Source organism: Pipistrellus hanaki, assembly GCF_964339955.1.
Source record: "Pipistrellus hanaki genome assembly, chromosome: 4".
NCBI classification, from domain to species: Eukaryota; Metazoa; Chordata; class Mammalia; order Chiroptera; family Vespertilionidae; genus Pipistrellus; species Pipistrellus hanaki.
Genome location: NC_140506.1, coordinates 70899872 through 70916995, shown reverse-complemented (window position 1 = coordinate 70916995; position 17124 = coordinate 70899872). Strand labels below are relative to the sequence as shown.

General features: G+C 51.3%; 2 protein-coding genes across 2 annotated transcripts; both read right to left on the bottom strand.

Moving 5' to 3' along the window:
• Positions 1–1194: 1194 nt before the first annotated feature.
• Positions 1195–6300, bottom strand: PCOLCE (procollagen C-endopeptidase enhancer). Its single transcript, XM_084881061.1, has 9 exons — positions 6088–6300; positions 5138–5246; positions 4445–4703; positions 3480–3604; positions 2877–3013; positions 2299–2570; positions 1974–2051; positions 1665–1835; positions 1195–1522 (listed from the first exon to the last, which is right to left on the bottom strand). Exons 1-9 carry the CDS (start codon positions 6180–6182, stop codon positions 1356–1358), a joined length of 1413 nt encoding a protein of 470 aa, XP_084737187.1. The 5' UTR covers positions 6183–6300; the 3' UTR covers positions 1195–1355.
• A 1131-nt stretch (positions 6301–7431) lies between these two features.
• Positions 7432–17033, bottom strand: FBXO24 (F-box protein 24; the record flags this gene model as incomplete). Its single annotated transcript, XM_084880955.1, is given in 11 exon segments — positions 7432–7881; positions 8201–8371; positions 10815–10946; positions 11186–11307; positions 11566–11724; positions 12427–12661; positions 12873–13111; positions 14441–14624; positions 14725–14823; positions 16974–16988; positions 16992–17033. Coding segments are annotated over 11 exon segments (1761 nt in total). The 3' UTR covers positions 7432–7518.
• Positions 17034–17124: the final 91 nt, after the last annotated feature.

The following is a 17124-nucleotide window of genomic DNA, read 5'->3' as shown; positions in this document are numbered from 1 at the left end:
AATCACATTTACACAGGGAATTAAGATTTACCAACCCTGCCACTTTCATCATCATCATCATCATTATTGCCACATACATTACCATTCCATATATTCAACTCTTACAAACAAGGAAATCTCAGCAAGGTGAACAGTCTTCCCCAAGGCCACACAGTTAACAGTAGATCTTATCCAAAAACCTTGCCTGAGCACTCTATATAATGTAGAATCCCCATCTGTCCTCTTGATCATGATGTTTTCTTCCTAGCACTTATGTTTATTTTACCATTTATCTCTGCTCCACAAAAGCAGGGACTTTTTTTGTTGTACCATTGGTGCCTAAAACAGTGCCTGCCATTTGTTTTGTTTTTATTGATTTGGGAGAGAGGGGAAAAAAAAAAACACGATTTGTTATTAGACACTTATTTCTGCATTCAATGGTTGATGATAGATCCTTCCTTCCACCAGTTGATGGACAGACGTAAACCCCACCTGCGGCCAGACATTCCTGACTGGGGATCAAACCCGAAACCTTGGCATACTGGCAGAATTTCTAAACAACTGAGCCACCCGGCCAGGGCTAATGCCTGGATTTGGAATGAACAAATGACTGACTAGAATGAACTTTGAGTTGAGATCTAATTGAGAATTCCAGGTAGAGGGATAGCACAGGCAAAGCCAGTGTACTAGAAATAGTCATAAAGCCAGTGTGACTAGTACGGTGATTTTAAGGAAGACAATAATTGGAGATGAGAGTAAGGGGGATGAAGGATGCAGAACATCCAGAGCCTTTGAGCCCACAGTAGGACTTTGGGTTTTATTTTGAGACTGATGAAAAACTGTAGGAGACTATTTAAATTTTCTTTTTAACAGCCTTGAGATATCTTTGACATAAAAATTGTATATATCTAAGGTCTACAACTTGATGATTTGTATACACTGTGAAAAGATTACCACAATCAAACTCATTAATATATCCATCATCTCTAAAGACAGGGAGTTCCCAAAAAATTGTACATACTTTATAAGGTGATAGCTCAGTTTTAAAAATGAAATGTATTTTAATAAGCTCTGCCTTTATAATTATTCAAAGTGTGTATATACATTTTTGGGGAGGGGGGCACAGTTATCATTTGTGTGTGTTTGCATGTGTGTGGAGAATATGGGGAATTTTTAGCAAAGGGGTGACAAGATCCAACTTGGGCTCGTAAAAGATTCTGTATAATAAATGTCTGTTGAGTTTATTGAATGAATGAAAACCCCAGGATGGGCACCAAAACCATAAAGATGGATATGTGACCTCTTCCTCAGTCAAGGGATATTTATTTGTATAAAAAATGGATCCCTTGGGCCAATGGCCAAGGCTGGCCTGGATTTCAGGCCTGGGACCTAGCAGCCCGAACAGGCTGGGCGGGGCACCTCTTCTTGCTGAGATTGGTGAGGATCTTATCCTGGGTGGGCCGGTAGAGAACCACAAAGCTATCTGGAGGAAGGATAGGACCTCTGTTCTCGTCCACCTGGCCCATCAGCAGATAGCTGGCTCCTGGGAGAGGGAAAGGAGAGATTGAGAGCTCATGTTATAGACTTTAAAGATGTGCCTCCTTGTCTGAGCCCCTTATATTCTACTACCTCTGTCATTTCCACGAAGCTAAGTACCCTTCTCCTCTACTCTACATCCCTGTTACCTTTCTTCATGGGGGGGCACTGCTTGCAAGGCACGTAAAACTTCAAGGAGGTATCAGCAGGTGCAGAGGGCAGGTCCAGGCCTCCAGTTTTGTAAACACCAATGAGACTGACAGTGACAGTCAGGCCCTCTCCTGGGCCCCGAACCATGGACTTCACTGTTGCCGTCACCACTGTGAGAGAGTGAAGGTGAGAGATGAGGGGACAGGAGGCCAGGGCAAGGCTAGAACCAAAAGGGGGAGGGTACTTTGGGGACAGGATGGGAAGTTAGAAGATCTGGAAGAGCAGAGCATGTGAATGAGGCTTCTTACCCAGATTGCTGGCACAGAAGTTGCTCTGCAAGGTGCCAGTCCGCCGGCACTGTTTTGGGCAGGTAACACTGGGTGCATCTAGGAGGAGGAGGGGGACATTTTTTGTGGAAGGTGTCCTATTTTCCCAAAACAGCCTTATTGATTTGAATTTGTTCCAAGTTCTATCCAGCTTTGGGTCTCAGAACCCAGGTGCCAACCATTATTAGCATAGAGGTGGCACCAGTGAGTGTTGTATGAATGAATGAATGAATGAATGAATGAGCGAGCCCAGGAATGAACTCAGTCTGTATCCTCTTCCTCCCCCTTCTCAGACTCTCAGACTCACCAGGGCCCACAGGAATTGCCTGGACCTCAGGTGAGGTTTTTGGTTTCTCCGCAGGTGGGCGTTCCTGCTTGACTTTGGGCGGGGCTCCTGGCTTGGGGCCTGGGCCAGGGAGCGGGGGAACTGGCCGGGCATCCTCTCCCGGACTCTGAGCTGGCCCTTCTTTGGCGGCACCCCTCGGCAGGGTCCTGTAGGAGGCTGAGAATCCATCGGCAGTGACGCTAAGGTCTGAGACGAACTGGACGAGGAGCTCATTCCCTTCGGAGGAGATGGGACTGCAGGCGGCAGCAGGGCATTGTGGGAGGTGTCAAGAGGGCCTGCACCCTGCCTCTACCCAGGTGCCCGCCCCCAAGTTAGCTACATTAGCTTCCCGACTTCTTAGGCCCCAATAGCCTCTGATCCAAGGTCCACAGGACTGATGCAGGGCCTAGTACCCTACCTACTCCGCCCACTGGTTTGGAGCTCATGGGTTCAGACCCCGCCTCTTCAGCTAAGCACCTCCCATCCCAACAGCAGCCAGTCAGACTTCTGAGGAGGAGGAGAAACCCTGACCTGCACCCACCCAGGTACTGTCCTCTCACCCCGGGGCTGTGTCTCCGCAGAACTTCCCCAGCCTCTTGGCGTCGTCACTCACGGCTCCGTTGAACACACTGACAGAGTCATAGCGGCAGTAGGTGTCCGGCTCCACGTCAAACTTCCCGAAGGTCAGCGAGATCACCTGATGCCAGGGCACAGGGCAGAGGCTGCTTGGCACCTCTCACTTCCATTGGGGATGTTTACAGTAGCCTCCTCTCACCTTCCTTGCATCCTCCTCTTAATGTTTTCATACCACAGCTCAGAGGATTACATACACAGGTATCCTGAAGTGGTGTCCTCCGCCATGGTGGGCAAGGTCAAGTCCAGGCTCATTCTCAAGGAATAGACTCCAAAATCCACCTCCTCCACCTTCCCCCACCCCACCATCATCACACACACACACCCAAAGTTTATCAGCATCAGATACCTCACTGATCATAGGTATAATTTTACATTTTTGTTTGCATGCACAGTTTGGGTCGGTTTTTGCTTCCCACCAACGCAAGCTCAGTGCTTAGGACATAGCAGATGTTAAATAAATCTTTGCTAGCTGCATGCTGGAGGACACTGTTCAGGTCCGGAGGGCAGCCCGAGCAGGGGGTGGGTACCTTGTCTGGAGGCGCGATGATGTGCCAGGAACAGCTGATACCCGGGGGGTAATCAGACTCGGGCCAGTTGGGCGTGGTCAGCGTTCCCTGGGCCTTTTCCAGCCGCCCCCCGCAAAACTGGTGCTCTGGGGAGGGGAGAGAGGAGCAAGGTGGGGGTAGTGGAGACCCTCGGTCAACTTGAGAAAGCTCTAGTCTGGGAGCTCGTGCGGGAAGGTCGGATGTCGGGGTCTCAGGATTAGGGGTGAGAAGAGATGAGGGGAAGGAAACGGTGGGTAGGTTAGCAGGGGAAGAGCCAGGCGCAGGACCTCCGGGCACCCAGGCAGGTGGTGGAAGGGGGAGGAGGAACTGGTTGGACACGCCCCTTATGGCCCCTCCCCCCTGACCCGCTGCCACACCGGTCCTCTTCCCCTGTTCGATCCCATCTCCTCTATCTGGCAGAGAAGTCCCCTTTGCAGGCTCGAGAGTCCCCACGCTGTGAGGGTCCCCTCAAATTGGGGCATAAGCCCCTTTGGGAGGTCTTAAATATTTGAGGGGAGACTCCTGCCGCCAGGAGGAGGTGATGGGACCGCAATCGGGAGCCCCGGGCTGGGTGTAGGAGGCTCCGGGTCGGAAGAACCTGGTCCCCCTTCCCAGGGGTGCCCCCTCACGCCAGTCAGAGGGAGCCCGATTGCGGACGGGGGCGGGCAGTTACTCACCGTCCCAGTAACCCCAGGCCGCCCATTCCACCCGCGGGTCGGTGACCCATTTCCGCCTCGCGCCTGGGGTGGGGCCTGGAAGAGGGGGGTGGCAGGAGCGGGAGAGGGGAGAGAAGATGGGGAGGAGGGACTGGAGGGGCAGTTAGTGAGGGAAAAGGGAAAGGGAGGCAATGGGGACCTAGGATCTTGGGGAGAAGGTTAAGGCTGAGGGCGGGGCCTTGCCAGGGTGGGACCAGGAGAGGGGGAAGGAGGAGGTGAGGAACGTCTCACCAGTGCTCGAGGTGGCCCGCCCGCTGTACCAGAGCAGGAAGCCTCGTCCTCCTGTACCCTCATCCGCTGTCATCTTCAGGGTCACCTGGTTGCCCGGGGCCACGATGGGTGCAGGCCGGAAGGTCCCACAGAAGCGTCCGAGCCGTTGGCCCGAGGTTCCAGAACCAGCAAAGACCTCCAGAGCATCATAACGGCAGGCAGGGTGTAGCTCTAAGTCAAATACTCGGAAGGAAAGGGACACAGTCTGGCCTTCAGGGACCTGATTGCAGAGACAGGGGTGGGGACCTGAAAAGTCAGGTCATACACAACCCAGACAGAGGGCACTTCCCTTTCCCCAAGCATTTCCTAGGTAAATTTGGGCCTGAGCATGAAGGAACCCCATTAGGGTGCAGAGCAGAGCGCCTGGGCTCTGCATCAGGCTTGTGGCTTGTGCAGGGGACAAGACTTGAGGTCTATGGAGGGATTTACAGGGGGCAGGAAGGAAGTTGGGAAAGGGGTAGCTGGCTTTGAACTAAGGGTTAAGCGTGAGGACAACTGCCACGTATTATGTGGATACTGATGGATCAGTGACCGGAGGGGAGGGTATTGGACTTCCCCAGGGAGTAATAGCAGTGCTGGGGGCGGGCCTTTGACTGGCTGGACCCAGGCCTCGGAAGCTTTGACAAGGGGTAGTGACCAGAGGGGCCTTCTCACCGTTATTGTCCAGATGCACTCCTTATTGGGGGGGTAGAGGTTGGGAAAACTCTCACTTGCCACGTAACCCGATTCCCCAGTCACATCCCCTCCACACAGGAACACAGGTCTGGAGGACAGAGGAGAGGTCAGCATGGGTGGGGGAGTAGTGGAAGGACTGGGATAGGATGATAAGGGTAGAGAAACCTGAGGATGAGGGAGAAAGGCCTAAGGGATCTGGGACGGCCTCAGCCACCCTAGATGGAAGTGAGGTGGGAAATACTATCGTAGAGGACCAGGAAAAAGTAGGGCCAGCAACTTAGCTATGCTTCCAACTTCCAGTCCCCACCCCCAACACAACAGGAATTCCCGGAATCCTCCTTATCCCCCCCCCCCCCCTTACTCTCCCCGCTTTGCACCGCCAGGCAGTCCACAGCAGCTGCCTAACTACTTCCAGATGTAGACAGCCATGCCACGAGTCTGTGCGGGGGAGGGGGCGGGGAGTTGAGGGAGAAGCAGCCGCGGCAGCCCTCACATTGAACCTGGAGACCAGGCTCCCTGACTTCTCAACCTTTTCTTTGATTCTGTTGCAGCTAACTGCTTCAGTATCTGACTCCAAGTCTCCCACTTGCTGCCCCGCTTTCCCCCATAATATCTAATCCCTTTCTTGGAATCCAGATGTCCAGCTATCAAGCAAGTTCAAGGTCTTGGCTTTCTCACGTTCCATGGAGTGAATGGGGAGACTTAGAAGGAAGAGGACAGAGGCTGAGGAAATGGGGAGCAGTGGTGACCTACAGGAGACAGTGATCTTGTAACAGGGAGGATAGACTTGGGGACCAGAGAAGAGTAGAAACTGGGAGATCTTGGGGGTGGTGTGTTAGGGAAAAAAATGCACAAGATCCACAGGCATAACCCCTCAGGATTGGCTTTTGAAGTTCACTCAAGCTAACAGAAGGTGCCAAGAGACCTACCTGGTATAGTTGGGGGTCTGGCCCTGGGCGAAGGGCAGCAGGGTCCAGGCAGTGAGGAGGAGCCCCACGAGGGAGGCTGTGGCAGCAGGCAGCATGGCTGAGGGGAGAGGCACTGGGGTCCTCAAGACAGAGGCAGCAGCCAGCCGAGTTCAGCAGCAGAAGCAGCAGCAGCGGCAGCGGCAGGGATAATTGGTGCCAGATGAGGCAGCCTCGGATCTGTGGGCGTGGGGACTGGCCAGTGGGGAGGGCCGTGGGGAAGGCGGGACAGGGAGAGAGGAACTGGGACAGTGGTGAGTCCAGGGGCCTCTCTAGATGAAGGACACATAAATATTGACCTAAGTAGTGGGAGGAGCAATGAAGGGCTGAGGGAGCATCAGGGCCTAGGCACCAAGTAATGTCATCTGAAAGCCTGTTTTGTCCAGTGCCCAAGCATCTTGTGAACAGAGCCTCCAGTCCTTCCCCAGGACTCGCCAGCCCACTCATGATCCTCTCCATTGCTGCTTCTTTAGCACCCAGAGAAGTCCTTTCCTGGACTCGCAACCTTTAAGCATTCACCCCCTTCTCAACCACCACCTGCTCCAACTTACTTTCCACTTCAAATTTCCACTATCTTCTATCCCCAGGCCAGACTAGGCCAGGAAGAAAAGAATTCTGCTCACTCATTTTCTCCCAAATTATCTGGAGGTACAGGAATGGGGCAGGGAGGCATGGCATGTGGATAAAGGGAGTGTCTCCCTTCTGCAGGAAGAGGAGGATAGAGTAAAAAGAGGGGGAATGGACACAGGAGATCAGATCTGGAAGGTAAACAGAAAGCAAGGCGAGGGAGGTTGACTTCACAGGGATGAGGAAAATGGATAGAAAACTGTCACAGTCAGAAAAGGGATGGGGATAGAGGATCCAGTGGGGGGCACCAAATAGCACATGACCATTGATGGTCCGTGAGGTCCGAAAGGTTGGCAACCGCTGGCATATGTTGTTCCGGAAGGCAAGGCTAGGATTTCCAGTCAAGAAGATTGGGTCAGGTCTTGGGAGTGGAAGGGGAAAGCGAGATGAAGGTGCTCGAGCAGCTGATGCTCTGCCTGCCAGTCTATGCTCCTGCCCTCCCTCACCCACTGAGCTAGGCATTGGGTCCCCCATTCCGTGCCCAATTGTCCTCCCAGTCTCCAGGGTCCCAAACTAGGCCTCACTTCAGCCATTTATTCTATTTGTCCATCAAATCTCTTGTCCATGATAGTAATATTGGGGGCCCCACCTGGGCAGCCCCCAGAACATTTTACAAAACAGCTCCCTCCCCACCCTGGCATGTCCAGCAGTCCCCACCCCGCTGTGCCCCCTTCCCATGCACAGTGTCCATTGCTACCACTCCATCTCTCCTTAGCCTTTGGCCCAGAGCCAGATTCTCCCTACAGGGATGAGACTAGGAGAGGGGGGTCAGCTCTCAGGTGTTGGGGGGCCTTGTCCAACCCCTCCAGCAGCCTTCTGTAGCATGTCCAGAGCCTCCCAAAAGAAATCCTTCTGTGCAGCCAGCAAGGGCATCCAGCCCACGATCTCCTTCATCTTTTCCATGCGGTCCTGCAACGTGGAGCAACTGTAGATCTGGCTGAGGTACTCCTTACAGGCCCAAGCTGTCCCCCCAGGGTCCTGGAGTACTCCGGACCCTGGACTGGGTTCAGGGGTCCCCACCACCTTGCTGGCTGGTAGGTCTCGGTAGGCGGGATGCTGCTCAATGTCATGGCTGGACAGCATGTAGAGACACTCTCTGGTAGAGCAAAGGGAGCAGGCACACAAAGGGACCTTGGAGGAGAGAAGGGGCGTGGCTGAGTGGGGCCTTTCCTGAGGGGTTCCCAAAAGCCCCAGCTGTTGTGTCCCTCCCCCTCAGACCAGCCCTGAGCCAGCATGTGAGCTGGCTGGCTGAACCCCAAGGTTGTGTGAGGTCAGAGAGCACCAGTAGGATCTGCTAAGAGAGAGAGCCAGGAGCTATGGTGCCTGACAGAAAAGGGAGGTGGGGTGGTATTGGGGAAATGGGGCCCTTGGGGCCCCGCAGTAGCCACAGCCAGAATCCTGTGGATGACCTGCCCTCCCTGGTTGCCCATTCTCCTGACCCTGCTCTGACCTTGACATGGAGTTTGACGAAGGAGGCGCTCCCCTTAGGCCAGCCAGGGAGGCGGCCTCCAGCCCCACAGCCACAGCCCAGCAGCTCCTTGCTGAAGTCCAAGCTCTGGCTCAGCACCAGGGAGTGGTTAAGGCCGCACCACAGGGCAATGGGGTGTTGCAGATAATACACCTGAGGATACAGGGCCAGGATCCCTAAGGGGGATACACCAAGGGACTGGGGCCCCAGGCCAGAGAAGGCTCAGGGAAGACTAGGGACACTAGGAGAGGGAAGAAATGGGACCCAGCACACCTTCCCGGAGGTCTCCCTGCTGAATGAAGATTGGTTCTCCCGAAGCCCCAGTCTGGCCAATGGGCCCTAGTACCTCTGTTGGTTCCTCATCTTTGCTTCCCAGAAAACAGGTTATTTGCCCGAGGCCACAGCCTGCTGCCTGTTCTCTCATTCTGACACCACAGACCTCAGCTAGTCCAATCTCTCATCCAGCTTTCCAGCCTCAGGGTGAGGAGTATCTTCCCAAGGCTTAAAGACCCAATTCTAGGTTAGCCCTCAGAGAGGAATTTCCTTCCTTGTAGCCCTTCCTCCTCGCTCTAATATTTTCAGTTTTTCATATTATCTTTTCAAATTGCTATTTTAAAATATTTCCTCCTGATTTCTGCTGCCTCCTATCTCGGTTTTTTAGGCAGAAGAACTGGTTGCATGACCGGTCTGACATTGACCACATTCTTGTTCTCACCACAGCCAGTCTTTCCCGAACTTTCCTGTGATCTGGCTTTTCTTCCTACTGTGCTACTGATGTGTTTTCCAAATGCACTTGACCTGCTGGCTGCCAAATCCCAGGGCCTCTCCTGCATGTTTTCTCTTGACAATGTGAGTGTTTTTATTTTGAAGGCAGATAAGTAAGTTATGGTCATTATAGAAACATTGTAAGATATTGGCAAGCAAAAAATAATTTAAAGATCACTGGAAACCCCACCACCCACTGTTAATCTCTTGCTGGATCTTCTTTACTGCTGCCTATACAAATGTATGCAGTTGAGCCTTGAACCACACAGGTTTGAACTGTACAAGTCCATTTTTAAAGTGCAGGCCACTTATGCAACCTGTGTTGTATGAGGGTCTACTGTATTTTTTAAAAGTTTTAAAATATTTTTAAAATTTTATTTCAGAGAGCAAGGGGGAGGGATAGAGTGATAGAAATATCAATGATGAGAATCATTAATCGGCTGTCCCCTTCATGCCCCACAACCCAGGCATGTGCCAACTGGAAATCTAATCGTGACCTCCTGGTTTATAGGCCTATGCTCAACCATGAGCCACACCGTCCAGGTGGGTCTACTGTATTTTTAACTGTGGTTGGGAATCTAAATATGTGGAGGGCCACCTGAAGTTACATGAGGATTTTTGACTGCATGGTGGGTGGTATCTCTAACCCCTGTGTTGTTCAAAGGTCAACTGTACATGTAAATTGTCTTTTTAAACAAAACTGGGATCATACAATGTAAACCATTTCACACTTTTTTTTTCACTTAAAAATATGGCATGACCATCTTTCCATGTCAGTAAAGTATATTCCTACATTATTACTGTCACCATTAATCACTTCTTCCTGTGCCCATGGCTTCTGGAACAAGGCATGCCTCCTATGTCAGTGACAACTTTTTCATTCCCTCTGCCTATGATGGTGGCTCTACACAGGTTTATGCCTCTATCTCTACTTTTGTCATTGCAACTTTTTTTTTTTTTTTCCAATTTGGAACCAAACTGCCAGTGAGATATTTCCACTTTACTGTCCTGCTCTCACTACAAGAAAGTCCAAATTTATGTTCTTTATTCAAAGCAGCATCCCCTTCCAATTCACATGTTTGTTGCTGATACCTTTTTTCTTCAAGGCAACTACTGCCAGAGACACCTTTGTCCTCCACTCTCTGTTCACATCTAATCAGTTCCCAGGGCCTGTTCATTTTCTCTTAAAATATCTCATATATCTCAGTATCTCCTTTATATTCTCACTGTACCAGCCCCAGGTCCTTGTCTTAAATGCTCCTGTCACTTAATAGCCTCCCAGTGGGCCTTTCACTCGGTCTCGGTCTCCTGCGCACTCTGGCCAGCTGACCTGTTCACAGTCACCCGTGTGGTTGCCTTCTCCTGCTCTGGAACCCAAAATGACTCTCCCATATCTATACCTCTCCAAGCTCACACCCACTTCTATACCACCTCATATCCAACTATTTACAAAATGCCCTCCCTCCTTTAGTCAGGCCAGTCTTTTCACTGTCCCAGTTATGTGTAAGCTGTGTCTCATCTCTAGTCCCACCTGAATCCTTTCTAACCCACGAGGCCCTACTCACATCTCACCTTTTCTTGTTACTCCAGCCCACCCAGGTCTCCCTGCTTCACTAAATTCCTCTTACACTCACAGCATGCACTGCACAGAACAAACTTCATAGTGTCAACCCTGGATAAGACATGCAAAATATGATGGGCATTACATACTGCTTGGCTTAACCTTCTAGGGTGTAGAAAGTGGATACTATGGAAATGAAGTGGAGAGATCCAGAGGTCAGGGAATTGAAAGATGGGGGTCAGGATGAGAATTGCTGGTAAACAGTCTCACCTGTGTGGGTTCCCCTCGGTCCATTTTGTCCCCAGTTCCCAGCTGCCCATATCTGTTATTTCCCTGCATAAAAATTCGGCCAAATTCATCCACCAAGCCAAGGTGATTGTAACCAAGAGCACAGAATAGGATCTAGGAAGAAGACAGAAAGGGGAGGTGGCCATTCAGTTCCATCCAGAGGAACTCTGAACTCCAACGCCTCCCAGCCACTAACCTGGCTGATCTCTTTTGGTCTTGCCCTCTATGTCACCCATCTCCCCTGTCCCTCCCTGATCAATCATTTGATTCCTGCTCATATTTCAGACCTTCAGAACCTTTCAACCCCTAAAGTCCCTCCTATAATGATCTTCCCCATCCCTCCAGGATCCTACCTTGGCAGGCAGTGAGAGAGCAAGTGGCATCTGCTGGTCCAGGGGGTCAAAGGCTTGAAGGGTCCCAAAGAGATCACGATACACCCCTGGGGTATGCACCTCAAAATACACTCCCCCCTCATCTGGGGGGTCGGGTGCCCTCAGCTCAGCAGCTTTGGGCACCCATTTCCTAGGGATAAGGCCCCACTTGGGATGAAAACGACAAGTTCCGGGGAGTCTCACACCCACATGAATTCACCAGCTGTGATGTCTGGGAATCTAAACATCATCTTTTTACTCGGATGCCCTAGGGGTCCACCACAGAGCTGGAATAATGATGGCGGGTGTCTGGGAGATCTGTCCAAGGCTGGGGCCCTGAGCAAAAGGGAGGTGGTTCTTACCTGTAATGTACAGAGTGCTGCTCTGGTTGGAAGCCATGCAGGCCACACGCAGGTGAGGCAGGCAACGGGACACCTTCCTCAGGGCCAGCTGGACCGTGTAGGAGCGTGGCTGGTCCAGCTGGGTTTCATTCACCACCAAAGAGTAGATCTTTCCTTCCTCTGGAGATTGGGGGAATCAGACAATTACGTGGGAGAAGGAACCCTCCAATATCCACATTAACTTCCCAATAGACCCCCTAAGCCATATAGGATGAAGCATTACTACCCTAGAGTGGGGTTTAAGAAAAAGGGTAGAGACTGAACAAAAATCATATACCTATGGATGAGGACAGCAGGGGGTTTGAGGAGGAAGGTAAGGGCAGAGGGTGGAGTGGGGAACAGGTGGAGGGGACTATGGGGGGGGGGGTGTAAGGAGAAACAATTGTAATAATATGAACAATAAAAATTTATTTAAAGGGTAGAGATGAAATAACCAGGGAAGTCCTTTTCAGTGTGAGAAATGGATGGAGAGGAAACCTAGTGGATTTGGAAGAACACAGTCTGAATGCTGGGAAAGATGTTTGGGGATTTAGGGCCTTGCATAGCATTAAGAAATCTGGAGTGTGGTTAAGTACAGGGAGGCAGTGTAGGGTACAAAGGTGAGGTGCCTGGTATGGAGGTTGGGGAGATTGGAACTTAAAGCAGGGCCCTTTGCATATATGAAATATGCAGACTCTTAGAGTAGGAGTCAGACAAAAGCAGAGCTAATTGGTTTGAGATGGCATTCAGAACCCAGTGTGAGAGGCCTCCCTCCCCATCCCCTGCAGCAGGTCTTGAAGAATCTTCAGAAAACAGTTTGTAAACTACTGCTCAAAGCCACACCTGTGAGGAGCAGTAGAGCCCGCTGAGTCTCCTGACCAACCAGCACAATCTGTTTGAAGCTCATGGAGTGGTGGAAGGTCATTTTGAAGACCCGCTGCCCACTAGACTGCAGATAGACCTCGACACAGTCGCAGGCCCGGCTGCCGGTTGTGCCTACCACTTCCAGCTGCTCCCGAGTGGCCAACACATAGAGGTATTTACGGTAAACTGTGTCACATCTTGGGTCTGAGGCAAACTGTAGGAAAAGGCAAAGGTGTCTGGGATCTGGAGCTTGGTGTGGAATGAGGCTGGGGTAGGAGATGAGATACTTGGGTATGGAGTTAGGAAATGGGGACTTGTTTTCCTTAGGAAGGCAGCTGTCCTAAGGAGAACACCTCAATTCTGATGTAGGCCCTGGGTCCCTGGAGATTGGGTGGGTTCTTAGCTGCCAAAGTTCTGCTACTCACATCCTTGGCTCCTCGACACAAAACAACATAGCGGCAGGCTCGCTTCCACTGGATCTGGCCAAGGGTGGAGGAGACCAGGGCATTTTTGAGGAAGAAGAGGGTCCCCGCATAGTCAAGGATAAAGATGTGGTCCTTGGTGGGCAAGAAGCGGCGGTAGCCATGGGCTAGAAGAGGGGCTACACTCTTGCTGAGACAGCGGCGGCGGCCCCCAAATGCCTGGAAATACAGGCCTTTCGTGTCTGGAGAAGGGAAGGACATGGGAGGTTCAGTGGGTTGGGATGACACCAGGGAGATGAATCAGAGCTTGGGCAAACAAGGTTTCTCAAGTATCCTGCTGTTCAGTTCCTCTCCATCCCCAGGACTGGGAAAGGTACCCCTTCCAAAGACACAGGGAGAGCTTAGAGGATATCCTTAATTATACCCAGTGACTAAATGTTAGTTTTCTGGCCCACCTCAGCCCAGGGCCATAAACATGCTTCTAAATGAGCACTTCTTTGATCCAAACTTGCATAGATTTACTCTGACAGCATAGGATATTTCCCAGAGTCTAAGACTTAGTCTTGGTGTGTGTGTGTGTGTGGGGGGGGGGGGGGGGGGGCGGGGAGGACATTTACGAGAAACAGGAGACATCAAGGGACATATAATAAATACACAGAAAAGAATCAGAGGAGGAAGAAAGAGGAGTAAAAAAGAATGACTCATAAAGACCAGTAACTCTCCCTCACCCCTAGCTCTGGACCTGTTATCCTGATCTCCCTTAATCTCTACTGTGTGAGATGAAGTGGATAGAGACTTCCTGGAAAGGAAGGGGGGCTTAGAGCCTGTTTCCCAGTCTAGGGGAGAATTTATCCTTCTGGGGACATTGGTTGTCACAACTGAGGGAGGTGCTACTGGCATCTAGTGGGTAGAGCCCAAGGGTACTGCTAAACATTCTTTAATGCACAGGAGAGTCCCGCACTTCAAAGAATTGTTTGGGCTCTGGCCAGTGTGGCTCAAGTTGGTTGAGTGTCATACCCATGCACCCAGAGTTTACGGTTGGATTTCAAGTCAGAGCACATGCCCAGATTGTAGGCTCAATCCACAGTGGGGGTGTGCAGGAGGCAGCTCAACAATATTTCTCTCTCATCAATGTTTTGCTCTCTCCCTCTCCCATACTCTTTTAAAAAATATCAATAAAAACATATTTTTTTAAAACAAAGAATTATTTGGCCCAAAACACCGCCGTAGTGACAAGGCTGAGGAACCCTGGTTTACAGGAGGGGAAGCTTGTGGTTTGGGGAGTGGAAGATGTAATCTAGGGTAAGATTTGGAAGAATTTGAATATGGAAGGAGACATGGTAGGGATACTAGTAATGGGGGCTCTGGGTGGGACATCTATTAGAAGGTGGTTCTAGAGACTTGAAGTTCTCAATGGCATGTTTGAAGCTAACAAGTTTTTTCCAGAGAAAGGAGCCCTGGAAGACTGGCTGGGAATGCTGAGGTCATCAGGCAACTATATAGAGCAGGAGAAATCCCAGAAGAAGGTAGGCCAGAGGCAAAGAGAAGTGCAGGTTCTGGGGAAGGTGTACAGTTAAGAATGGCAGCTCTCTTCCAGGGACGGACTCCAGAACCCTGCTCTCGTAGGCGAGGACTGAGCTTGCGACAGATGCGTCTCCACACGCCCTCAGCATCGCACACTTCATGGAAGTAGTGGCAGGTCTGGCCTAGGGCAACTACGTCTCTGACTGGGAGAAATGAGATGATATGTTCCACCTGAGGGGCAGGAGGGAGAAAGCAGGGGTCATTGGGGGCCCCTCAGTGGTCTGACTCCCAGTCCTTTATCCTTAATACCTCCCCCTCCTCAAGGACTCACCAGCTCTGGGGGGAACAACTGAACAGAAATAGGGTTCCCTCTCCCCTTCTTCTCTTCACCCCCAGGCTCTGGGCCACATGAAGGGCAGCTCCGCTTCACCTACCCAAGAAGAAAGGGGAGCACAGGGGTTCCATGAGGGTCATGCCTTTTATTTCCTTCTCTCAGCCTATCTCTCATTAACTACTATTTGGGGGGCTCATAGCTCTGTCTTCCAGCTCTGTAATGTCAAATCCTCCCATCTTTCTCTCTAGATCCATGGCTCACTCCTCCCTGTCCTTGTTCCTTATTCCAAGTTCTCCAAGTAACCCCTCCCCAGATCTCTTGCTGACCTCTTCTTGTCCTTCTCTTGACACTCCCCCCTCCCCGCCCCCCCCTTCCTCACAGTGAACTTTTGCAGCTTCTATCTCTGGCTTCTCCTCACCATCTTAACTGCCCTCTCCCTGCTCCTGTCCTCATGTCTCCAGACCCCTTGGCACTAGTCTTGGGCCCTGTTCCTGCTGCCTTTCCCACACCATGTCCCCTGTCTGGGCTTGGGGGACCTCTAGGGCCCCTCCGCCTCCTAGGCTCCTCCCCCATGGAGTCTGGGGCAAACAAACCTCTCTGTGACCTCACGGCCTAGCCACTGTGACCTGTTTTCCCCAACACTGGCAGGGATTTTCTGTCATAGCTCCTCAGTTCTAGCTCAGCTCTAGCAACCCAATGGCTCATGGGATGTGCATTTTACAGAAGAAATACAGTGTGAAGTCCTGGTAGGTGATGACTTTACTTTCATGGGGTAGTAGGAGCTTTCTTCCACTTGAGGCCCTTTTAGCATTCACTACTATAGAGAAATACTGGTGAATTCTTCCTATCTCTGCAGGCCAGGGCCTCCAGAGGATTTGAGGCTCCAGTATGACACGCCCCCTCAAAAAAAGTATAGACTCAGTTTGCCAGGTGAGGGGGAAGGTGACCCTGCTAATGACCATCTATCTCATAAAAGCATGAAAGTCAGTGCAATTCAGCACAGACTCTTAAAGTCTCATGAAAAATACACATCCAAAAGCAGACTGCTTTCCCGGGTCAGTGACATTACTGCATGTAATGAAGGGCCACCTATTATGGAGGAGGGAAGGGTTAGATTTACTCTGAAACCTTAGGCTATTTCCCAGAGCCTAAGACTTAGCCTTGGGGTGGGGAGTGATGGTTATGAGAAACAGGAATTGGGGTTGTGCACCAATAAATCCAAGTCGTAGCTGGCTCTTCCAGGGGCTCAAAGGCATCCAGTCCTGGTCAGCCAACCCTGAGCTGCTCAGTATGACAGACTTGGTTCACTGGGCGAACAGCCTGTCACCCACCCAATCAAGCTCCCATGCTCACGGTGACTTAGTGAACAGCTGGCCTGGGTTACCTAAGATGAAATTTTAATAATTCAATAATTTAGGAATGTCACAACCAATGGACACAAAACTCTGGGGAGGGAGGGTATTCATGGGAGGGAGGGCAATGTTAAAATATGTACACAGATAATAATTTAATTAAAAAATGTAAAAATAATAAAAATAATAAAAAAATAATTTAGGAATGTCAACATCTGGGAAGTGGTTTATGAGTGATTAGGCCACTATTAGCATACTAAGGTGGACGGGCTACTTAGGCCCTGAGGCACCTAAAAGGATGTCAGGTCTCTCAGCGGACAGAAGCCTTGCCAGCTTTCTGGATCCCCATTATTCACTCTGCTTCACCCCAGGCGGCAAAGAGGGTGAGAAAGGGAAAAGCCCACCGCAAAAGCTGGTGCAGTGGGAAGCCTGGGGTTCCGGTGCAAGCTGTCAGCACTTTGCTGTTTGCTCCTGCCACCTCATCCCCTTCCCTCCGCCTCAGTTTCCACATTTGTAAAATGGAAGACTTCTAGACGGTCCCAGTCTTGTCATCACAACTCCTGCCCTGGCGCGTTCTGCCGGCTGGGCTGGCAGGCCAGCGGCAGCTCTGGAGGCTTTCCCAGGCTCCTGAAACGAACCCTCCCTCCGTCCCTCCAGGACCTGAGCTGGGCATCTTCAGACGATCGCAGGGCCTCGGCCGCCCCAGCCGGAATGGCCTGAACGACCCGCTGCGCACTGGCCGCCTATCGCTCTCCGGGCTACCTCCCGGCCTCGGAGCTGGCCAGCTCCGAACACCTACAGCTCGCACGCTCTGCTCTATTCGTGGCCCTGCAATGCTCCCAAAGCTGCCCGCGCGCAGCGCTCACATTTTTTTTTTTTTTTTTTTTTTTTAACCTCAGTTCTAAAATTCTAGCTCACACGCCTCCTTAGAGAAGGGACCGCCTTCTCGCCCATGCTACTGGTAGATAGAGCCGTCTCTCAGAGGCGAGGTGGGACCAGGTTCCCTTCAGAGAATCTGATTGGCCTTCGTGACAGTCACTAGCCT